The sequence below is a fragment of the Thamnophis elegans genome, chromosome 2 (genome assembly GCF_009769535.1).
Source record: "Thamnophis elegans isolate rThaEle1 chromosome 2, rThaEle1.pri, whole genome shotgun sequence".
Classification (NCBI taxonomy): Eukaryota; Metazoa; Chordata; class Lepidosauria; order Squamata; family Colubridae; genus Thamnophis; species Thamnophis elegans.
The window spans coordinates 8,591,743-8,617,351 of record NC_045542.1 but is presented as its reverse complement, the minus strand read 5'-3'; the positions used below and the strand labels follow the sequence as shown (position 1 = coordinate 8,617,351).

Genomic DNA, 25,609 nt, shown 5'->3' with positions numbered 1-25,609 from the left:
CAACTGTGAAATGATAAAGTGGTATTTGGGTCACACTAGTGTGTAGGGTTATAGAAATGGCTTGTCACTGCCCTTTTCTGAAATAGTACTTTAAAAAAAAATCTTTTACATTCTTCGGGTGCTGTCCCACCCCATTCTCCCCCACCTCCCCCGCCACCTTCTTCTGATTTCATTATCCATGTCCTTCAGGTTCCCTTTCTATGAAACTGGGCAGAGATGGGTATTTTTTTAAAATAAACCTAGATGCATTAGGTATATCTGGGTCCCAAATGCCCTATTTTTTACCCTTTCCTATTTTGACAAATCCCATTGCTATCTATTCCCTGCCCCGCTTCCCATCTACTGTACAATAGGGTTGTGCAAAAGCTTCACATTGGCAATTCGGTTATGTAATAGTTGGACTGAACCTCTGAATCAAATTAACTTCCAAATCAGATTGACAATTTGGATCAAAAGGTCAGAATGCCGGAAAACCTGATTTTCCTATACAGAATGGCTTTTGCGCATGAGCAAAAATCTCTCCCGCATCACTTCAGAAAATCAGGCAGACTCAGTTCCAAGTTAATCAAATTAACCATTCAAATCCCAGATCAATGAATCAGTCTGGAGCTGAACAGCATACCCCCAATGGATACATAACACCTATCCTCCGCGAGCTGCGCTGGCTACCTGTCGATCTCCGGGTACGCTTCAAGGTGCTACTTGTCACCTACAAAGCCCTTCATGGTAGTGGATCTGGGTACTTGAGAGACCGCCTACTGCCAATTACCTCCACTCGACCAATTAGATCCCATAGATTAGGCCTCCTCCGAGTTCCATCTGCCAGTCAATGCCGACTGGCAACTACGCGGAGGAGAGCCTTCTCGGTGGCAGCTCCGACCCTTTGGAACGATCTCCCCGTGGAGATTCGTACCCTCACCACCCTCCAGACCTTCCGCACAGCCCTCAAAACCTGGCTATCCCGTCAGGCCTGGGGCTAAAGACTGTAACCCACCCGAATGGTATGAATGTTGCGCTTTTAATGATGTACTGTTCTTATGTGTTAATCTGTTTGTTTTCCCCTCCTTTCGAATTGTAAGCCGCCCTGAGTCCCCCCAGGGAAAAGGGCGGCATATAAATAAACTACTCTAAACTCTAAACTCTACATGCCCATGAAACCCTCAGCCCCTGAAACTTTGGGACAAAAGGCTTCTCGGAGTTACTAACCGAAGGATCTCCTGCAGTTATTCCATTATTTACCTCCATAGCAGATTTTTCTAAATGTTCTTGTAAGACAGAAAACTAAATTGGAAAAGACAGGTGAGTTACCTATGTAGGACAGCATTGCTGGAGCCCTCATTATATTCTCTGCATATAGCAATGAACACCTCTTCTAAATACGCCTTAGCATCTGGGCCTCAAGAAACCAAGCATGGGGGTGGGGGAAATAATGATATTCAAACACTTTGAGGTGGACGTGGCCGCAGGGACCTAGTCTCCACTTCACTTTTCCGGAGTAAACGATGGCAGAACAAGGAGGGATGGAGAACAATGGGGACAGTGAACCGAGAAAACTTTTCTGGATCTTTTGTGCACCCACAAGTTATCCTCACTGTCTTCTTCTTCGATGTAATCATGGCCAATTGGAACAGGAGACAGGCTGGGCCTCTCTTACTTAAGAGAAAGAACCCCCAAAAGGGAGTGGCATTTCTTCCATCATCGGCCCACCCTTGCCGAAATGTCACACCTGCTGTCGTCATTGGAATCTGAGTTGGACAATAGGGCGATATATTTTGATTTGTACTGAAGCTAGGGACTTCCGAGCCAAGGTGGCGCAGTGGTTAGGGTGCAGTACTGCAGGCCACTACAGCTGACTCTTATCTGCAGTTCAGCAGTTCTAATCTCACCGGCTCAAGGTTGACTCAGCCTTCCATCCTTCCGAGGTGGGTGAAATGAGGACCAAGACTGTGGGGGGCGATATGCTGACTCTGTAAACCGCTTAGAGAGGGCTGAAAGCCCTATGAAGCGGTATATAAGTCGAACTGCTATTGCTACTTTGGTAAGCAGAATCTGCACAGGATTGTTGATGTTGAGGTCCTTGCTGCTGATGTTGGATGTGTCAAAAATCCCTCATTACAGTTGCTCACATCTTAATCTTCCCAAACAACCTGCCTTTGCAGGTATCAAGACAGGCCACTTACACATTGTATATAGGATAATTTACAAGGTCTATTTTTCTTCAATGAAGATGGTAATAAAGAGTAGAATCATGGGTGCATGCCCCACTGATTTAGAAGCCAGATTGCCCGTGGCTAGATTCAGAGGCTTAGGTGTATAGAAGCCACAGGAGAAGTTTCAGTCCGTTTAATCACTTCCTTTCCCCACGGAATCTTGGGAGTTGTTGAGGTTTTCCAGCCAGCTCACCAAACTATTCCTAGGATACTTTAGCAGGAGCCATGATACTTTAATTCGCATAAGATTGATGTACATTATATAGAGGTGACTTCCTCTTTTGTTTTGTGTTTTTTTTTTAAAAAAAAGATATACAGAGGCTGATTTTGCAAGTTAAAGAAATGCAGAAACAGAATTCATTGGATCACCCAACACATTCTATAACATATGAAGGTTGCGGTCAGAAAAAACGACATCCATACTGCAAGCTGCTAAATTCAGGGGGCGCATAAGTCGATGACTGGTGTAGCAGGTCTGACAGAGCGGGCTGCTCATGCGAACAAAACTATAGACCAAAATCCCTTCAATTCCCATCCCTCCCACCCCGTTCTGCCCCAGACAAGCCAGCAGTAGCATCAAAACTGTTGGAACTAGAAAGGCAAGTATTTGTTTGCAGATCATAACGAGCTGATTTCAAATGCAGGACTAATGTAGGCTAGTTAAATGGACCATATTGTAAGAGCTTCGTCTATTTCTCTTCCCTTTGCTCTATGAACTTCCTTCCCATCCCTTGTTCTATCCCGAACATTGGCTGGGCTCGTAGAAGTCAACAATTCTTGACTTTCTTTTTTTTTTTTTTAGCATGACCATACTGGTGACTCCCCCTTCTCCAGAATGGGCCACCATCGCCTGATTCACATCCCCCTCCCTACTCCCACCCCCTCATTTCCCCATTGGGTTTACCTTGTCCCGCTACCCAACCCTCCCTCCCTCATTTATTCTTGATTTTTTTTATTTTTTGTAGTTGCCAAACTGGATAGCCAGGCGGTCAGTGGCACAGCGGAAGGTAGCTGGTTGAACTTCCCAATAAGGCACGGGGTTGCCAAAAAGGCTGATTCCATGGTACGAGGCACGCTTCACCCCAAAGCCCACAGGGCAAAAATCATTAACGCCAACATGAGTAATGTTGTTGGAATGCAAGTACACCACCTGTGGAAGAAGGCAGAAAAATTGGTTAGAATACCAATAGCAATAGCAATAGCAGTTAGGCTTATATACCGCTTCCTAGGGCTTTCAGCCCTCTCTAAGCAGTTTACAGAGTCAGCATATCGCCCCCAACAACAATCCAGGTCCTCATTTTACCCACCTCGGAAGGATGGACAGCTGAGTCAACCCTGAGCCGGTGAGATTTGAACAGCCGAACTGCAGAACTGCAGTCAGCTGAAGGTAGCCTGCAGTGCTGCATTTAACCACTGCGCCACCTCGGAGGGTCAATTGGGCTTACCTTCCTCAATGGAGACATTTGTCTTGAACAAAGGGAGTTCTCGACTTACGACCATCATTAGGGCCAGAACTTCTAAGAGCCCTGATGGCGCAGTGGTTAGAGTGCAGTACTGCAGGCTACTCCTGCTGACTGCCGGCTGCCTTCAATTTGGCAGTTCGAATCTCGCCCGGCTCAAGGTTGACTCAGCTTTCCGTCCTCCTGAGGTGGGTAAAATGAGGACCCAGATTTTTGGGGGAAATATGCTGACTCCGTAAACTACTTAGAGAGGGCTGTAAAGAGATATATAAGTCTAAGTGCTGTTGCTATTGCCAAGCATAGTGGTTGTTAAGTAAGCTGTGCCCAATTTTATGACCTTTTTTTTTGCTATGGTTGTTAAGTGAATCACTGCCGTTCTTAAATGAATCACATGGGCATTAAGCTTCCCCCACTGACTTGGAAACGAGATGGGAAGTCACAAACGGCAATCACATGACTCCAGGACACCGCAACCATCATACATACTTGTTGGCTGCCAAGGACTCAAATTTTGATCGTGTGACCATGGGGAGGCTTGCAACAGTCACAAGTGTGAGGACCAGTCATGAGTAATTTTTTTCAGTGTCATCGTAACTTTGAACAGTCGCTAAATGAATGGTTGTAAGTTCAGATCTTAACACTTCTCAATGTAAAGACCTATCTCTATCCCAAACGTGATTTTCTTTCAACAGGCAACTGGACTTTCTTGTTTTTCATTGATGCTTTGCTTCTCATCCAAGAAGCTTCTTCAGTTTTGACCAGATGGTAGGGAATGGAAGGATTTGTACTCCTTGCAGAAAACTGGCCATTTGCATTCTTGTCTGTGTCATCTGAGTGGTGCAAATGGGTGTGGAGCTTTCTTCGAACTGTTGAAAGAATTGTGTTATAGACGGTTCCACCACAAATCTGCGAAGCCCTTATCCGCGGAGACATAAGCACGAAGACTAATTCGCGCCGTTCTAAGCGCTAAGGAAAAACGCAACCCTACCGCGATGACATAATCGCGGAGGGCAAATCCGCGCATTCCCAAGCACTCAGTACCCTAAACCTAACCCTAAACCTAACCCTAAACCTAACCCTAAACCTAACCCTAAACCTAACCCTAAACCTAACCCTAAACCTAACCCTAAACCTAACCCTAACCCTAACCCTAAACCTAAACCTAAACCTAACCCTAAACCTAACCCTAAACCTAACCCTAAACCTAACCCTAAACCTAACCCTAAACCTAACCCTAAAACAAACCCTAAAACAAACCCCTAAACCTAATCATAACCCTTACCTTAATTGAAATCGGCTTTCTGCCGCGGCGCCGTTTTAAAGCGCCCTTCTGTTGTCACACTGTTGTCGCGGCGGTGATGACATCGCAGCTTTAGCGCCGCGATTTTATCACCGCGATTTTGACGGTTATAGACTGGAGATAGAAGATGCCGCATCCCTCCCCTTCTGTTAAGAGAAGGCTGTTCAATTTTGGAACATTCCTATGGAATGATCTCCCCGTAGAGATCCGGACCCTCACTACTCTTCCGGCCTTCCGTAAAGCCACTAAGACCTGGCTGTTCCGGCAGGCCTGGGGCTGTTGATCAGCATCCAGCCCTATTTTAAGTGTATGTATGTTGTATAATTTTAAAATGATTATGTCTCTATTTTTAATTTTTTTTATTTTTAATTCCCTTGTTGTCTGTAAGCCGCCCAGAGTCCCCTGGGAGTGGGCGGCATACAAATACCAATAAACTTCAAACTTCAAACTTCAATTTTAACGTAGATGGCCTCTCTGAGCCCGCTTTCAAACCAGCGGTCCTCTCTGTCCAAAATGTGGATTTTGCTGTCTTCAAAGGACTTGCCTTTGTCTTATAAGTGCAGATGGACTGCTGAATCTTGTCCCGATGGATTTGTTCTCCTATGCTGTGCCATGTATTTATGAAGTGGTTGTTTTGTTTCCCCCAATATACAGATCCGCACATGTCTCACTTCATTGTACTGCATATACCATGTTGCTCAAGTTATGTTGGGGTGTTTTATCCTTCGGGTGGACAAGCCTTCTCCCTTAGCGTATTCTTGGGTATAAAGTGTGCATGTATGTTGTGTTGACTGAAGACTGTGAATGTGTTGACGTGGATGACTGAGAATCTCACAGAGACCTATCTGTATGCTAAAACTGAACCCAATATTCAAGTTTCACATTTAGATACATTTGGTGGCCCAAGTGTAACACTTGACGAAATGTCTGAAGCCTAAGAAATTAAGGTAAGATTAAGATTTTGAGGAAACAGGCAGGCTACTTTTTAAAGCCTTGCCTCTCCCCATAATGAGAAGATGGGAAATAACATTCCTGCATGTGGTAAGAACAGGAAGAGCATAAGCAAGAAGGAATATATGTATCTTTCCCCCCGTGGCACGACATAACCGCGAACGTCAAAAGCGCGCCGACAACACCGCGGCGCTAAAACCGCAATGTCAAAAGCGCGCTGACAACAGCGCGCCGACAACAGTGCGCCGACAGAAGCGCGATTTCACTTAAGGTAAGGTTTAGGGTTAGGTTTAGGGTTAGGTTTAGGGTTATTTTTAGGGTTATGTTACAGCGCGCTTCTGTCGGCGTGCTGTTGTCGGCGCGCTGTTGTCGCGCGGTTTTGACGGTGCGATTTTGTCACCGCGCTTTAGTCACACGCGCTTTAGTCTACCGCGGTTTTGTGATGGAACCCTTTCCCCCAGATCACATTCATCTTGTTTTATTGTTGAATTTGAGATAACTTGAAGCTAGTCAAATGGCTGGAGATATACCGCATGGAATCTATCATTCTTGAAAGGGAAACTCTTTTGTAAACCATCATATTAAAAAAAAAATCACCCTATTTATTACCTTAAAAACTACCCTCTTAGAGCAGCCAATGGCCGTATTGGCTGGGAATGATGGGCGCTATAGTCCAAGTACAGCTGGAAAGAGACCATGCTAGGAAAAGCTGTTTCAGCTGTCCTCTGCCAACAATGGTTTTAGGAATCCAAAATGAAGAACAACAACAACAACAACCCCCCTCCGAATCTCAGTTAAGCCATTGGGTCCATTTGTGTACCTATTTAACAAACCTTGTTTTAGCAACAATTGGAATTTGTTGGGAATATGATGGGGTTTGGTTTGGTGGGGAGGAGAAAGTGAGAGAGATTCAATTGGTACAGGTTGCCATAGGGAAGTTGAGTGCCTGAAGATCATGAATTCATATAAAGCCTTTACAGCAACCAGAAATAAGTTCTATTGATTTCAAAACAGCGTCCTTCCAAGGACATAACAATTTCCAGCTTTGCTGTTATTTGTATTGTTAACTAAGTTTTGTAAATTGTACAATATCCATTTTTCCTAGCAGGATAACTATATCTAAAACTCTCAGGTCTGTAACCTTTACCCGTGACCCGTCAAAAGGGCGGAGGACAAAATCGCGCTCGACGAAAGCGCGCATGTGACGTCATCACAGCGCGACGAAAAAAATTAAAAATTGAAATAAAATTAAAATTAAAGCAAGCCGATTCACATAAAGGTAAGGGTTAGGTTTAGGGTTAGGTTTAGGGTTAGGTTAAGGGTTAGGGTTAGGTTTAGAGCGTTAGCGTTAGGTTTAGAGTTAGGTTAAGGGTTAGCGTTAGGTTTAGCGTTACGTTAACGGTTAGGTTAAGGGTTAGGTTTAGGGTTAGGTTTAGGGTTAGGTTTGGGGGGGATAGGGTAAGGTTTTAGCTTTATTTTTACATTTTTCGATCACAGTGCGATGTTTTCATCGCGCTGTGATGACGTCAAATGCGCGCTTTCGTCGAGCGCGATTTTGTCCTCTGCGATTTTGTGGTGGAACCACCTTTACCTGGACAAAGTGGTGTTTCATAGGGCAAAACCTTTTGAACCAAGCAACCTCAAATGGGCTAACGTAGAGAATGCATCTCCAAAATCTGACTCCTATGGGATTGAAATTTGGCAAATTTTGTACAACATTTTATGACAAACATTATCATAAAGCATTTTATGACTATAAAAATGTCATAAAACATTTCTGGCGTGGAACTCCTGATGTTTGACTGCACTATACAGTTCAACATGGGCTACTTTCAAGATAGATACATTTCTGAATACCTTTCTGAATTTTAAAGAACTTTTCAAGTACGTTAAAAGATCTGCCATTGTTGAAGGTATGGAAGGATCTGGTAAGGATATTTGAAAAGATAATCAAAAGGGACATAGGTCGTCTAGTACATTTTAAAATTCCAATCAAATAACCATGATTACTGCTCATGAAACTATATAGAATATAGATAACTAAGGTATTTCGCTTTTATGCACCACAGAGAATTTGCAAAATGAGTTTTCTGGGTTGCAGAATCATCGTTCTGGACCTGCAGTGCAACAGAGCCAGATTCAGTATGGAAAAGGCAATAAGTAGATTGGTAAAGGACGACATTGTCTTGTTCCATTTGCATGCTCTCTATAGGTATTTAAAAACTGGGCGTTGATGGCAAGAGGAACTGATGTAATTACTACTTAATACAATAGGATATTGGCTATGTAATAGTATACATGCGATTGTATGTTATGAAAATGGAAAATGAAAAAAGTATATTTTGAATTTAAAAAACAAAACAAAAACAGAATCGAGAAGACCGAGTTCTGGATTTCTTTGGATTATGTCAACCCAATGAATTTTCTATGGTTGCCCATTGTTGAAGCTTGAAGTACGATCTCCTAGACTTCATGCCTCCCTGAAACCTAGGAGATGAGCCGAGGTGGCGCAGTGGTTAGAGTGCAGTACTTCAGCTGACTGTTAGCTGCAGTTCAGCGGTTCAAATCTCACCGGCTCAGGGTTGACTCAGCCTTCCATCCTTCCGAGGTGGGTAAAATGAGGACCCAGATTGTTGTTGGGGGCAATAGGCTGACTCTGTAAACCGCTTAGAGAGGGCTGAAAGCCCTATGAAGCGGTATATAAGTCTAACTGCTATAGATCATAGGATCATAGAATCATAGAACTGGAAGGGATGTAGGAAGTCTTCTAGTCCTCCCCCCCAAGGCAGGAGTCCTTACTCCATCCCGAACAAATGGTTGTCTAATCTTTTCTTGAAAATTTACAGTGATGGCGCGCCCACAACTTCAGGAGGCAAAGCCATTCCATTGACTACTTGTTCTTATTGTCAGGAATCTTCTCCTTAGTTCCAGGTTAGATCTTCCTCTGACGATCTTCCATCCATTGCATCTTGTCTTGCCATCAGGTGCTTTGGAGAATAAACTGAGCCCCTCTTCCCTGCAACATCCATTCAAGTATTGGAAGATGGCTATCGTATCACTTTTTCATTAGGCTAAACATACCTAGTTCCCTTAGCCGTTCATCAATATAGTCTAGCTTCTAGATCCATTATCATGTTTGTTGCTCTTCTGTCTGACTCTAGGATCTCACCATCTTTTTTGCATGAGGGTGACCAGAAGCAGATGTAGTATTCCAAGCATGGCCTTACGACAGGGGTGGGTTTCAAAAATTGTTCGAACCTACTCTGTGGGTGTGGCCTCCTTTGTGGGAGTGGCTTGCCACCCATGTGACCGGATGGGAGTGGCTTGCCGCCCATGTGACCGGATATGAAGGTGCTGACGACACTTGTCAAAACCACCTTAAATTACCTCACACACAGCCCTGGCATGCATAAGAATAGGATGTCAACTTGTTTCTAAAAAGGCATCTTTGGTTTGCGTTAAAACAACTTCAACACACGAAATGTTCTGATTGCACCACAAACGCAGTAGTCATCCTTACCTTTCACAGAGGCACTGAGTTTTATAAATATGAGTGTGATAGTGTAGAATAATCATATCCAAGAACCAGTGGTGGGTTTCAAAAAATGTTGGGACCTCTTCTGTAGGTGTGGCCTGCTTTCCGGGTCCACTGGTGGAACCTCTTCTAACCGGTTTGGTAGATTTGACGAACCGGTTCTACCGAATAGGTGTGAACTGGTAGGAACCCACCGCTGGTAAGCACAATCAACCAGTGGAATGGTTTGCCTTCAGAGTTCGTGGGTGCTTCATCACCGGAGGTTTTCGAGAAGAGACTGGGCAATCATTTGTCTGATATGGTATGAGGTCTCTTGCTCGAGCAGGGGCTTGGACTAGATGACCTCTAAGGTCCCTTCCAACTTGTTATTCTATGTTCTACTTGCCCTAGCTCCTGGCCACCTAGCGAGAGTATAAATGGGTACCACTTCTGTGAGAAGGTAACAGCATTCCAAGCACCTCTGCACACAGCCATGCTGGCCAAGTGATCACGGAAACGTCTTCAGACGATGCTGGCTCCCTTGGCTAAGAAACATTGATGAGCATCACCCCTTGACGAACCGGTTCTACCGAATAGGTGCAAACTGGTAGGAACCCACCTCTGCCTTACGAGTACTATATAGAGAGGCACTATCACTTCTCATTATCTTGACACTAGTCCTGTGTTGAGGCAGCCTAGGACTCCACTGGCTTTTTCGGCAACTGCAGCACACTGCTGGCTCATATTTAAGTGGAACACCTAGATCCCTCTCACAGGTGTTGAGCCAGGTGCTGTCTTATTTTTACCTGTGCAGGGCCTTACATTTCTCACCACAGAACTGAATCTTATTGGATACCTGCAGAAACTTGAGATCAGGCAATCCCGGGGGGACTCTTGAGAGCTTGTTGTTATCCAAGTGCAGCTCACGCAGGATAGGCAAGAAAGCAAGACTGCCATTCTCAATCATGCGGATATTGTTGTGTCCGAGGCCCAGTCTACGGGGAGAGAAAGGGAATATAAAGAAAATGGAGATTTAGTGTGATGCCAACGTCTGTACTGCACAGTGTAGGAGAAGGTCAGCTCTCATTTCCTTGCATTCACCCTGCCAGTGAGGTGTTTTTCCTCACCTCTCCCTCCCCGTCACTTGCCACTCTGCCCCAAAGTTCTTTTCAAATTACTGCAAGCCTCAAAATCCAGAGGCGTGGGGGGAAGAGCCATGAAACGGAAGAATAAAGATTTTTCTAACTTTTCCTTCCTTCAGCGGTGAAATCTTTGTTGCAGTTGGCCTGTCTTGGTTGCAAAAAATGTACAGGGAATTTTCCAGAATGCGGCCGCGCGAGTGATTGTGGGTGCACCTCGGTTCGCCCACATAACACCTATCCTCCGCGAGCTGCACTGGCTACCTGTCGATCTCCGGGTGCGCTTCAAGGTGCTACTTGTCACTCATAAAGCCCTTCATGGTAGTGGATCTGGGTACTTGAGAGACCGCCTCCTGCCAATTACCTCCTTGCGACCTATTAGATCGCACAGATTAGGCCTCCTCCGAGTTCCATCTGCCAGTCAGTGTCGACTGGCAACCACACGGAGGAGAGCCTTTTCAGTTGTAGCCCCGACCCTTTGGAACGATCTCCCCGTGGAGATTCGTACCCTTACCACCGTCCAGACCTTCCGCACAGCCCTCAAGACCTGGCTAGCCCGTCAGGCCTGGGGATAAAGACCACAATCTGTCCCCACCCGGATGATGAATGAATGTTGTGTACTATTTTACTCTCATGTATTGTTTTATGTTTATTGTCTTGTACCCCCCCCCTCCCTATTTTATGTAAGCCGCCCTGAGTCCCCTCAGGGAAAAGGGCGGCCTATAAATGTTAATAAAATCATAAAATCATAAATTTTGATGATGGGAATTTACAAATAGTAATCATATGACCCAGGACAGTGCAACTGTCATAAACACATGCCAGCTGCTTTTAACGTCCATTCTTGAATAGTAGAGATGGCTAAAATATCAGCATACCTCAAGGACCATTCAGATGAGAATTACAAGTTGGAATTGAGAAGATGGACTGATTATATTCAAAATAAATATGGGACTAAGAAATTTCAGTTAGCTTATGAATGAATGAGCAAGGAATGTTACAATTTATCTAAAGCTAGCTTTACAGAAGGGGAGTTAAAGAACAAGCGAAGGTACGATGCTCAAGTTAGTTAGCTTATTTTAGTGTATGATTGTTAAATGTTTACACCCTGTATTTGATCTGGGAGGTTGGGGGGTGGAGGGTGGGATGGGATGTGGGATTGGGGGGGAGGGAGGGAAGGGGAAAGGTATATAATTGTAAAACTTATTAAAACCTTTTAATAAAAAAAAACATGTCAGCTGCCAAGCATCCAAATTTTGATCACATGACCAGGGGGATGTTGCAACATTTGTTAAGTATGAAAACTGGTCATAAGTCACTTTATTTCAGTGCTGTTGTAACTTTGAATGGTCACTTAATGAATTGTTGTAAGTTGAGGACAACCTGTATACAGCACTCTAATTTTCCCCCTAATAAATGTTTGGGGAAGAGAGTGCTAATAGACAGACCCAAAAAAACACTCAAGTAGTTTCTATAAGTGAGTTTAGTGTTGAAACTGGGGTTTCCCAGCCCAAGTCTAACATCTTCACTACTACATATCGAGCCGAGGTGGCGCAGTGGTTAGAGTGCAGCACTGCAGGCTACTTCAGCTGACTGCAGTTCAGCAGTTCGGCTGTTCAAATCTCACCGGCTCAGGGTTGACTCAGCCTTCCATCCCTCCGAGGTGGGTAAAATGAGGACCCAGACTGTGGGGGCGATATGCTGACTCTGTAAACCGCTTAGAGAGGGCTGAAAGCCCTATGAAGCGGTATATAAGTCTAACTGCTATTGCTATTGCTATCTCTCTGGCTCCTACTTGTTTAAGGTTATGTGTGAACTCAGTCCATTTCCATCTTACAAGCAGCATAAAGTTTATAGATGGGAGCAAGTCCCAATCTTTGATAAAGTCAAACCATTCGACTCTCTCTCTGGGCAGTAAAGGAAAGTAAAATATGAAGGCCAGATTTTATATTTTCTTTTTGTCCTGGTTCCTTTTTTTTGCAGCTTCTCCATCAAAGATGTATCTGTCTCTATTACAGACTCCATATCAAAGCTCAGGCAATATATTTAAATATTAGAGATGACAGATGAAGATGGTGACGAATGAGAAATCAAAGACCAATCAGTCTGAGCCTAGGGCATTCTGGTACAGACATTTCAATTTCCAAATGAAGCAGAAAGCAAATGCATGATTACGCTGCCATCTTCTGTCTGGTTCTCTCTAGCCAGCTACCTCATTCTTTCACGCAGCAAGCAGAAGTCTCGGTGCGCCACAACAAACTGCAGCTAAGGATTGGATAAGTGGACCAGGAAGGAAAAAGGGGAGAAGGAAATGCAGAAGGATTTGGGCGGCTGTTTAGGTGACGATATAAAACTCCACATTTCTAGGGTCTGGAGGGCGGTGCTGTTTAAAAGCCTATTTAAACAGAATGCAACATAAACTTCTTTTTTATTTATTTATTGTGCCACGGTGTTTTTGGTGGCTAGGGAATGCAAGCTGGGAATTCTAGTCCACACATTTTAAAGTTGCTGAGTTGAAAAACAGGGCTGTACCACCTCAGAAAGTTGCGTAAAATATCGGCATATCTTGTTTTAAAAATTGAATCTATATTTCCACCCTCCCCCCCATGAACCCCCCTCCCAGACCCCCTTCCGACTTCCCAGATCCCATTCCCGACATCGTTCCTTATCAAGCAAAGTCTGGAGTATATTGAAACCAGATAGATTAAAAGTTAAAAAATAATAAAAAATAAAAATAAAAAAGGAAAAAAAGAAAAGAATAATTAAAAATAAAAGGGGGAACCCCCCCCCCCCAGAAAAAAAATCAATAAACTCTCTACCTTAAACTCAGCTTCAATATCGGCATATCTTAAAGATCACTCAAATGAGAGATATAAACGAGACTGGAAAAAAATGGATTGACTATACACAAACAAATATGGGACTAAGAAATTACAGATAGCCTATGCCTGAGATTAGGAATAATCTAAACTGTCCATAGCTAGTGCAACAGGAAGAAGCTGAGTTCAATGCAGAGATGTATTAACTTCTTTTTTTTTATTATTTCCTTTGTCTTAATATATTGTAGACTGTGTTTGTTAAAATCTATACCATTTACGGGCTCTGGGAAGTCGGGGGGGGGGGGAAGGGAGGTGGGGTGTTAGGGGGGAGGGGGGAGGGGGGATACATAGTATGTGTTAGATTTTAAAGTAACGTGACTGCACTTGTATACTGTTGCTCTTTAATTTCACTGTAAAAATAGGACAAGCTGAATATATTAATAGATAGTAGAAATACACCGAAGGGAGGAGTAGAGGGACAGAAGAAAGAGGGGTAGAGAGGGTGGGAGAGAGGACTGGAGGAGAGGGAGAAGGAAGGGAGGGAGCGTATCGGGAGAGAGGAGTGGTAGAGGGGGAGGGGGAGTAGGGTAGAGGGGAATGATGGAGGGAAGATGGAAAGTTGGAGGGGGGCGAAAGAAAGGGTGTATGGAGGGTCGAAGAGGTACATTGGGTTTGTATTTTGGGGGGTATTGCTGATAAGAGGAATGGCTGTGTTTATTGTTTAATGTTATATGGCCCCGGTTATGCACAGTATATACGTGACTGTAAGAAAATGAAAATGGAAAATAAAAACACATTTACACTAAGAAAGTTGCGTATCCAAAAGCTGCGCGCCAGAGGGATTAGTGCTCGATGTGCAACTTTGTATGAAATAAGGCTAGCTTTAAGGTACGGTAAGTGACTCCCCTGGATCAAAAAAACTGCCAAACTTCCTGGGTACAGCTTCAACTTGAATTTCTTCCTCCAAAATATTGACGAATATTAGGAGCTGGTCCCCAAAGGGGAGCAGTGTGGCAAAAGTAGAGGATAAATCATGTCCCTGCATGGTTCTCTGAGTCTTTCCCAAGGCTAGGACTGCCCCGTGTAGCAAAATATGTGGGCCTCCAATGGGCACTGGGTTTGATCTTATGGGGGCAGTAACAACCTTGGGTGGTGATTCAATTATGGGGGAGCAACCCAAAGGGAAAGTTGAATCCTTTTTCTAGCACTGCAGGCAAGCTGCTGAGCTGCTATTAACATTTAAAAAACAACTCTCAAAAGATTCTTTCCGATGTTATTAAATCAAAAGTGGAGGGATTCAGTTCTGAATCAAGGACCTTCATCCTTTGGGCTTTGTCTGATTTTTATACAATAGAAGTGATGAAAGGAAAGGGCCTCTTGGGACTTGGGAGGCAGAGAAAGCAAATTCTTAGAAAAGGCTTTCCTGATCAAGTTTCCTTCTTCAGATCAAAATGCTTCAAGGAAAGGAATTAGAACAGCCTTTAAAAAGTTGCTGACAAATACAGCTCTTTCCCCCTCTAGTGGCTGAAATATATATTCAACTTAAAAAGGCCAAACCATATTTAGACCTAGTTTAAGCTTAGAGTGTATGATAAAAAAAAACCCATCTCCTATTTTCCACCCTCATCTTTCTCAGTTGAAGCACTGGCTTTATTGTATCGATGCCACGTTATTTAGAACAACATTAGCTCTCCAAATATAAATTTGTGAATTGGGGGAGTGGGTGGGCTAAAATTCAAGAGCCTGACTGGACAACTTAATAGGGCTGTATCTCCAACTAAATTTTACTTCAGTTATTAAATCCTATCCTAAGTCAGATTAACAGAAAGCTATTGAAAAATTTATAAAACTGGATTTTTTGCCAGTTGTTTTTCCAGGCCTGTCTTGACAACCTGCCTAGAAACTGTTCAATTCTTTGAAATTATACTCTATAATAAAATATGGTGGAAAACAAGTATTTGACCATTCTGTGACTCGAGATGGTGCGTTCAATTTGCTTATCACATACACCCAGCCTTCATCTTTGTTCGTTGATTGTTTTAGATCTATTTCTTAGATCTATATCACTAACCGAGCCGAGGTGGCGCAGTGGTTAGAGTGCAGCACTGCAGGCTACTTCAGCTGACTGCAGTTCTGCAGTTCGGCTGTTCAAATCTCACCGGCTCAGGGTTGACTCAGCCTTCCATCCTTCCGAGGTGGGTAAAATGAGGACCCGGATTGTTGTTGGGGGCAATATGCTGACTCTGTAAACCGCTTAGAGAGGGCTGAAAGCCCTATGAAGCGGTATATAAGTCTAACTGCTATTGCTATTGCTATTGCTAATTAACTTAAGACGGCTTGGTGGTGTCTGCTTTAAGTCATTCATGACAGGGGGGGAAAGAAAGGAACCAGCTGGCACAATTGCACATGGTCACACTTAATTATACACCATACCGAGCACGCTGCGCCAGTAGGTTACGTCTGCATATTTCTACCTCCCATTTCATGCTTGGAATACCTTCCGCTAGTCTGAACCATGGAAGATTACTTGGGATGACCTCATACAGTCGCAGTTCTCCTCTAGTTTGGAGGAGCAATGTCACAAACCGCATCTTGACTAATCACGGAGCATGGATGGAAATGCTTTCACCTACAGCTGGGGGCAGGGCGCGGGGGGGGGGGAGGGTGGCAGTAGAAATTTCTCAGGAGCTTGTTGCTAGGGAGACTACAGCTGAGCTGGGTGGATATTTTAAACCCCCAGACATTTTAAACATTTTAGCCAGTTAAAAGATTCTGAGGAGTGCTTTTGTGGCACACACACACACAGACACACACATACACAAAGGAAAAATGAGGGGGAGGTCTGGAGGTCTGACACTGGTAGGTGAAGATTGATGTTGCAGGTGTTGGTTTAGAAACAGAGAAGTGGAGTGAATCTTTGCCTATACAAGGGGATTCTCCTTGGTTTTAATAGAACTGCTTCCCTCTCCTCTATCTTACCTTATCCCTCCTCTCCTCTCCTATCCCTTCCCCTTCTTCTCCTTTCTTATTTGGTGAAACTTTTTTAAAGAAATGTACCTCTTAAATGCTGAAGCAGAATTTATTGCCCAATTGTAGGAATTGCAAATCAGGAACAGGGAGTGAATGGATGTTTGTATTTGGGGGCTCTATTTTGTGTTTTGAATGCATTTGTTTTTTCTTTGCAGTTATTGTTCTTTAAGCACCTGTTTCTTGGAGATCTTGAAGATCTAAAATCCTCAGTTTTGACTACAATTTGTAGAAGGCTTTAGTTAGGATGGAAGTTGACTTTGGCCCCATACTTGGCACCTGGGCAAATTGCTCTCAGTATAGAAGGGGGTCTTCTAGGCAGAAACCTCCAAGATAGAATCTCTCTGTCAGTTACCAAGTTATGGAAGAGATGGAACAACTTTGCTTCTATATGCACAAAGATTAAAACTTCAATGGACCAAAAGTGGGTTGCTTCCAGTTCGGCCTGGTTCGGCCAAACCGGTAGTGAAATTCAGACCTGGGTCGCAGAACCGGCAGCGACCCAGGCCTGACCTGCCCCCGAACCAGTTCCCTTGCCACCGCTGATGTTGCTGCCATGTTAGATTTTAGTGATTGCGAGAGTCCTTTTCACTGTAAATTGTTCTGCACAAGCGCACAGAACAATTTCCATTGAACAGAGCACACACGAGAGCAAAGTGAGCATCGCACATGGGTTGCGAACTAGTAATAAAATGGATCTCCTCCTTTGGTCCTTCTAACTCCATATATGGCATTTTGTGATCAACACGAAGTGATTCCCTGCAAAGACCTTGGAATTATAAGGTCAGAGGAGCAGGAAATGCAGAAAAAGATTCAAGGCCAGAGACAAAATATATTTTTGTTTCATCATACTAAGAATTGCATCTCTAGGGAAACTGAAACTATCAAAAGTTTCATGAGGATGACCAGTAAAAGAGACACATTCCTTCCATTAAAAAAACAAACCCTTAGTATATGTTCACTCTGAACATATGACGTGCGGTGAGGTTTATGGCTGGTGAGGCACTGACACAGGGGTTTCAATTTTTTTTAGACTTGTGGACTTCAACTCCCAGAATTCCACAGCCAGGCATGCTCAGTTCCGATTTAAAGCAACAGCATTTTTTCTCCTTTGCGAAATAAGTTTTCCTTCATTCTTTTCTTCTCCCTCCCCCTCCTTCCTCCCTCTCTCCCTCCCTCCCCACCTCTCAAACAGACACACACAGAGAGAGAAGTTGGATCCCTCTCTTACTCACTCACTCTCAAACAAACACAAACACAGAAGTTGGATTGGATATATTTTCCAATGGCTTGAAAGCAGCTCCTCTGCCATACCCTAAGGAAATGAGTGACTTTCCTACTTTTTGCCCCAAATTTCATCTGCCCAATCACGGCAAGCTCTTCAAGAATGACTTTCCTATTCACACTACCTGTAGATTTTGGAGTAGCGGATCAGATCCTCTAATTCAATTGCTTGGATCTTATTGTGGTCCAGATGTAGCTCGGTTAAGGTTTCAGGAAGGTCTGGTTGGAAGAGAAGAATAGGATAATGTTAGCTTTGCGAAAATCCACAGCAATCTACAGTGCTTCAAAACAGGTAACACAACAATAAGAGGAGAAAAGTTATATTTACGCAATAGCAATAGCAGTTAGACTTATATACCGCTTCATAGGGCTTTCAGCCCTCTCTAAGCGGTTTACAGAGTCCAGCATATTGCCCCCAACAACAATCCGGGCCCTCATTTTACCCACCTCGGAAGGATGGGAAAGCTGAGTCAACCCTGAGCCGGTGAGATTTGAACAGCCGAACTGCAGTCAGCTGAAGTAGCCTGCAATGCTGCATTTAACCACTGCGCCACCTCGGCTCTTGCAATGGACCAACAATGGTCCAACAAAAAAGGCCGACTTTTATAGTTCCCTGGCTTAACTCAAGGGCCCGAGTTCATGTATAGCATTGAATCATCATTAACCAAAGAAGCTTGTTTTATTGAATGAACCCTGCCCTGCCACGAACGTTTTGAACTGAGATTGATGCTGCAAATGAAATAAAATGGGATATGGCAATACAAGCAGTCCTCGACTTACGACGATTCACTTAGTGACCGAAGTTACAATGGCACTGAAAAAAGTGACTTATGACCATTTTCCACAGTTACCACCTTTGCAGCATCCCCGTGATCATGTGATCTCCTTTTGAAACCTTTTGACAAGCAAAATCAACGGGGGAAGATTCACCTCAACAACCACGTTGCTAAATTATCAACTGCACTGATTCGCTTAACAACTGTGGCAAGAAAGGTTGTAAAATTTGCTTAACAAATGTCTCACTTAGCAACAGAAGTCTTGGGCTCGATTGTAGTCGTGAGTCGAGGACTACCTATAATGCATTCTGAAATGTTCTGAGGCCACAACATTTAGGCTGGTCTACAGAAAAAGCAGAATTTTTCCTTTAGAGGAGAAGAATTCCATTTCTGTTTAGTATTTACGGAAAGGTTCGGATCCCAGAGGAAAGACACAGAGTCTGGAAGGAGATGGAACTATCCCTAAAGCAGGATCTTGTAACAACAGCTTTAAGACTTGCGTGCTTCAAATGCCAGACTTTCTGAGCCAACATTTTGGTTGCTAAGCAGGAGCGTTGTTAAGTGATACTGATATTATATAAACACTTTTAATTAAGAGGGTACCTTGAATAAACATAACTTTGAGTTTCAAATAATACTGATTTCGTTATTGTCTTAGGTGACATCTGTGAAAAAAATTCAGGTGCTCAGGCATGAAAATATGCCGCTCGAACACTATACTTTTCTGCTCACACTGAAAAAAATTAGAGGGAACATTGATTGCAGGAAAAGGAAATATGGATTTTGGGGTGAAGAGACCAGAGTTCTAGAGGAAGGATATGGGAAAATAAAGAACTCTGTGTCTTATTTTATTTTTTTTAAAAAATGGTCTCCCTCCTGAGTCACTGTTGCATTCCTGAATTCAGCTGGTTCCTCTCAGTATTCTTTGAAAAAGCAAAATAGTTCCGCTGTTACCCTGAGATCATTTTGGAAATTTAGGGCTGCCACAGCAAGGCCAGTGGCAGCCGTGGGAATGTAAAGGGGGAGATAGAAATAGCTGGGGGGCAGGGAGTGTAGCCAAAATCACATTCTTTCCTGTGGGAGCCAAGGACATCCCCACCAGGTGCTTGGAAGGCGTGGGCCAAAGACAGCCGGAGGAGGGCTTGTGACCTGATTGGGCCATATGATAGGATATATGACCTGGGGGAACATCAACTTTGGGTAGAGAAACCTCGGGTCCTTCAGAGTCGCTTTTCACCAGCTGTGCCAAGATGGCATTCCTAATAAAATTTTACTTTGAGGAAAACCCCATGTCAGAGTTCCAAGTATCATGTAGAATTAAATCAGAGTCCAAGGCAAAACAATCCTTAAAGTTCCAATTTAATAAATCAGACATCTTGGCATTATGCTATGAAATCCCAATACTGGAAATCACATCAGAATCCCACCCCAGTTAAAAGTTCATGATCTTGTCCCCACACCCACAGTCCATCACATGGTCCAATCTCCTTCTTCCACGCTGGCATCCACACCCAGCTGCTTCCGGTCAGGTGCAAAGGTGCGGAGACAAAAGATGACCTTGAGCTTCTAGAAAGGAATTTTTTATTTGAAAACAACACATTCTACCCCTTGCTATTCCCCCCACCCTTAATGAGAATGTGGCAGGCCAAAGATTCTTAAAGGAACAGCTGCAGGCCTGACACCCCAGGCCTCAGAGCTTGATTTCGTTGGGTCTATTACTTGGAACTCTGACATCTGCACTATACTACTAGGACAGGGGTGGGTTTCTCGCCCCGTTCCAACCGGATCGGTTGGAATGAGGCCGGCGGCGTCCTCGCGCGCGCAGCACGCATGCGTACTAGCGTCTGCGCGATGCTCCAGTGCTCCTGGAGGATCGCGCAGGCGTTCTGCGCAGGCGTGGAAAGCGCAGAATTCAAAAAACCGGGTAAGAAGCGGGCGGGTGTGGGCGGGCGCGCGGGCGCGGGGGGGGCCTTCGCCGTTCCCGGAAGTTACTTACGTCCGGGTTCGCGACCAACCAGATCGCAGGGACCGGTGCGAACCGGTCGAAACCCACCCCCTGTACTAGGATAAAAGCTTGAGAGAAGCCGTAGCCCTGAATTTTATTAAGAGGTAGATATGGAGAAGAGAGAAGATGGAGAAGATATCACTTTGGGTACCACCAGTGAGCTTTGCTTCTGAGATCCTCAGGTAGTTCAATTTTAGGCCGTCAAAGGCTCCGGGTCAAATCCACTGTTCTCCAGAGGGTTCCCCACCATCTCTGCAAAAAGAAGTAAGTTTCATATTAGAACAAACAGTGTTCGGCTTCATCAGATCCAGATTAACCGAGCCATCTGACATCTTTGTAGAACTCCTGGTTCTCTATATACATGGCAGAAGGAGTGGAAGAAAATTATGAGAAACCCACTTCTTCCTGTGCACGCTGATCTTCCTCATCTATCAATTGGCAGGAAGCCAATAGGAAGCCCCCTCTGGCCCTCGCTCAACAGCTGTCTAAAAATAGCAATAGCAATAGCAATAGCAGTTAGACTTATATACCGCTTCATAGGGCTTTCAGCCCTCTAAGCGGTTTACAGAGTCAGCATATCGCCCCCACAGTCTGAGTCCTCATTTCCCCCACCTCGGAAGGATGGAAGGCTGAATCAATCCTGAGCCGGTGAGATTTGAACCACTGAACTGCAGATAACTGTCAGCTGAAGTGGCTGCAGTACAGCACTCTAACCACTGCGCCACCTCGGCTCTTGACATCAACACACTGTGGAAAACCAAAGAGGCTGCTGAACGCCCAGATCCAGGCAGATACATAGACGGCCCTACACAAAAGGTGCCAGGATTTGACCTTCCCCGCCAGCATTGGCTAACTCCGAACAGGATCTGTAGCCAACATGGGTTTTGCCAGAACTCACTGTTTAAGTGGGGTCTTGTCTCCATCCCTCAGTGTGACTATGATGCTCCTTGACAAAATATCCATCACATTGTGTCCGAATGTCCATCAAAACCTTACACCAGCCTAATGTCTTATTTTTTTTTCAACATAGACCACCCTGCCCTTGAACAGCTGGGTGTACTGGATATTAACATTTTAACTACTATTGTTGCAGAAAATGACAGGCTTTAGACTTCTCAGGATACAGGAAAAGGTTTTTTTTTTGCTTTTTTATTATTATTATTATTATTATTATTATTAGTATTATTATTATTATTATTAGTTTAATTTTATCAATTTCATATATACATTCACAATTATATATCTCATAACTGTTATTAATAATATGTATTTATAACAATTTTTCCCTACTGTTGACAATATACTTGAAGATTGCTTTTCTAACATCCCATAGATCCATCTTATCTTACAATGGTCCTACTTCTTCTTCCCTCCCTCCCACTTTCCTTCCCTCGTTTCTTCTCTCCTACTCCCCTTCCTTCCTCCTTCCCCTTCCCTCCTTCCTTCCTTCCCTCCTTTCTTTTCTCCTTCTCTCCTTCATTTTCCCCCTTCCTTTCCCTCCTTCCTTCCCCCCTTCCTTCTCTCCTACATTCCCATCCTTCCTTCCCTCCTTTCTTCTCTCCTTCTCTCCTTCCTTCCCGAGGAAAAGTTTATTTTGGCAGCCAGGTTCAGAAAGCTAGCCCATGGCTTAGCATTGCAAGTTCTGAACCACCTTCATTATCGAAGCACGCGTTCTTATACATTCTCAAGGCAGCGTAACACGGAAACACTTAACTCATTTCTTAGTGGTTACCTTGAGGAGAAAGCCTTATAGGAGATGGGGTCTTACTTCTCCTTCTGTTACAGGTATGGACGACGTGTCATTAACGAACTTTAATTGAACCTTGTTGGTTTGGACTTTGACATAGGTTTGACATAGGGACGTTGGCTAGAACATCTTGTGGTTAGGCACTTGCTTCCTGTTCTTTTGCAAGCTGCAACTCTGCCTATGTGGCTTTTAATATAGAAGTAAAGGGTCCCCGAGAGGCTGTCCAGCCTGACCCCGCAGGTTTCACACTTAATGTGCAAATCTCACTTTACGTCCTACTTTATCATAAGTCCATGTATTTAGAGCCGAGGTGGCGCAGTGGTTAGAGTGCTGTACTGCAGCCACTTCAGCTGACTGTTCTCTGCAGTTCAGCGGTTCAAATCTCACCGGCTCAGGGTTGACTCAGCCTTCTGAGGTGGGTAAAATGATGACCCAGACTGTGGGGGCGATATGCTGACTCTGTAAGCCGCTTAGAGAGGGCTGAAAACCCTATGAAGTGGTATATAAGTCTAACTGCTATTGCTATTGCATTTGCCATACGCTAAATAAACAGATGAATAAAATCAACCAAGCCCTCTTCCGCAACTTTGTGGCATATCTTAATAATTTATCTATGTGCCCTCCTTTCTCTCTAAGATAGCTATGTAAAGGGTTACAAACAGGGTGAGACAGATACTACACATCGTGATCAATCTTTAGGAGCCAAAAAGTACAATCTGTTCCATTTGATTATGGATTAGTAAGGCCCATCTCCTCCCACCCTCTGCCAACTCAGCTCCAAATTACCCTGTCTTGAACCCATTTTTTTTTTCTCCCCTCTTGGAAAAAGCAAATTGTCTTGCTTGCCTGAAACACGCAGTTCCACTCTCAAAGCTTATGGAAAAAGCAATTAAATGTTCGCTAAATGCAATGGTGATGTTAACAGAATAAGATATGCATATTTGATTCTATGCTGAATCATTTGCAGTTTTAAACAAATTATTGGTGGAGCAATTTGGGCATTTTTCTTCAAGTGGTCTTGCAGTTGTAATAAATCAGATGCATTGAACTATGATACAATTGTTTTTTGATAAATGCCACACACACACACACGCACGGACACATCCCTCCTTATCCTGCTGATCATTTTCTAACCCTGGCCCATGTGTGAGACACGGCAGTCTTAAATTGTCCTTAATTTTAATGTAGTGTTACCCTGTTATTCTGATTCTGTCCAACTACAGTCTCAAGTTGTATATCCTCCCCTGCATTTCACCACCCCTAACCTGGAGTAAAAGTCAGGTCAGTAGTAGTAGTGAGAATGAGCACAGAAGTGCCAGCTGGGTACTTCCAATTCATGATGGATTTCCCCCCCCCCTCTTTTCAAGTCCCCAGTCTCCTTTTTCTGCCACCATTTGCCTAAAGACAGGACAGAGTTATTTTACTTATCACCGCAAAGAAAACTACATGGACACACCCTAGATATGGTTGATCCAGATCTATAGGGGAGACCATATTACTTCGGAAGCAAATGTGATGTGGGAGTTACATTGGGAGCAAGAGTTTCCCAGGACAGAAATGTCAATTATGTCAAATGCCAAGAGTTAGCTTCGAAAACTTCGAGAAGCATAAAGCAAAATATTTCAAAATAGTTCTGAAGAAGCTTCTAGGATAAGAAGCAAAATGTTTCCAGCCAAAAAACAAGAAGAAGAAGAAGGAGAAGGAGAAGGAGAAGGAGAAGGAGAAGGAGAAGGAGAAGGAGAAGAAGAAGAAAGAAGAAGAAATCCAATTGCCTTTTGAAAAGCATCTTGGGCAACCGTGGCCTGGATGACTGAGAATCTCCCTAGAACACAATGGGAAAGGGAGAAAGCTGGAATTAAATCATTGGGATGGATAAGAATTGGTGTCTATTTCCTGTCTTCACAGAGGCAGTCAACTGTTTAAGGGGTCTTCCTCCCAGTATATAAAGGTACTAACTAGTGTGCTGATTTCAGATGTCTAGCTTAGCTTTGACTGATTTGGGGCCCTGGAGTCTGATGGCTTGTGGAGAGTGTAGAGACTATTGACTGTGTAGATCAGGGGTGTCAAAGTCGATTTCAATTGAGGGCTGCATCAGGGTTGAATTTTGACCTTGGGGGATGTTGCCAGTTCAACGTCACTTGTGTCGGGGGCACCTGTGTTGGCCAAGTGCTAAGGCAGGGTTTCCTTCAGACCCTCCCCTCCCTCTCATTATAATCTCCTTCCTTCCTTCCTTCCTTCCTTCCTTCCTTCCTTCCTTCCTTCCTTCCTTCTTTCTTTTCTTTTCTTTTCTTTTCCCTTCCTCTTCATTCTTCTTTCTTCTACCTTTCTTATTTTTTCATTTCTTGCTCTCTTCCCATCTTCCCTTCTTTTTTCTTTCCCTTTCCTCTTTCCCTTTCTCCTTTCCCCTTCCCTTCTTCGATGCTCAAATGCAAACTGGAAACGGTTCTCCTTTTGCTTTGCTTTGCATTTGTTTTACTAGCCCTCTGCCAGCGAAAAAGGAGCCCAGCCACCCCCCCTCCCAATTTTCAGCCACAACGGCCTCCCTGCAGCCCTTTGCCAGCACAATCAAGCTCTGTTTTCGCTGGCAGAGGCACCATGGGCCAGTTCCTTTGCTGTTTCCAGGGCGGCTCCATGGGCCTTGAGCAGTGGTGGATTCAAATAATTTAACAACCGGTTTCTCTGCCCTAAGGACCATCTGGGTAGGTGGGGCTCGGTGGTCATGTGACTGGGTGGGCGTGGCCAACTCAAGGTCACTCAGGTCGATGGGCGCTTCGCCTTAGCTGTTGCAATGTCATAAGGGTTACCGGAGAGGCAGTTTTCTGTAAGCAGGGCAACAAAGATTAGGCTAGAAAACAACACCAGAATGTTTCCTTCCTGCCTTCCTTACAGGATTAGCCCTGTAAAATGGGAAAAAACAAAAGGAGATTTCTTCCAACAATCAGTTCTCTGAACTGCTTAGAAAGTTAACAACCGGTTCTCCCGAATAGGTGCGAACTGGCTGAATCCCATTGAGTTTGACACCCTTGGTGTGGGTAGTTCAGCAAATTTGCATTACAAGGGTAGACCGTTCATCTGGTATTGTTCTAAGAACTGTCTCTGTTGTTGTAGCCTTGCTGGATTCATACAAGGCTGCAATGGTGGCCCACACTCTCACGGGAAATGCTAAAAGTGACTCACTTCCCTTTGTGTTTCTTATTTGTGTTCTTTTTTAACTTGTAATTCAGCTTGAGTTACACCTGAAAGGCATGTGGAAAGGAGGGGTATACAAGGTAGCCTAGCGATGACTAAAGGACCCCTGATGTCACACCCATCTTGTTCCTGCTGCTGTGCTGAGACTGACAGATGTTTTCCCTGCCTGTTGACAAGAGTGCTGGGAG

At 44.1% G+C, this 25,609-nt stretch overlaps 1 protein-coding gene across 1 annotated transcript in view; it reads right to left on the bottom strand.

Moving 5' to 3' along the window:
• Positions 1-2,473: 2,473 nt before the first annotated feature.
• The window catches only part of BGN (biglycan), an 81,435-nt gene continuing 58,299 nt past the window's right edge, over positions 2,474-25,609 (bottom strand). The window contains 5 exon segments of the mRNA XM_032211476.1: positions 2,474-3,360; positions 10,292-10,430; positions 17,830-17,923; positions 20,628-20,702; positions 20,705-20,737. Coding sequence (XP_032067367.1) covers positions 3,163-3,360; positions 10,292-10,430; positions 17,830-17,923; positions 20,628-20,702; positions 20,705-20,737 — 539 coding nt within the window. The 3' untranslated portion in view covers positions 2,474-3,162.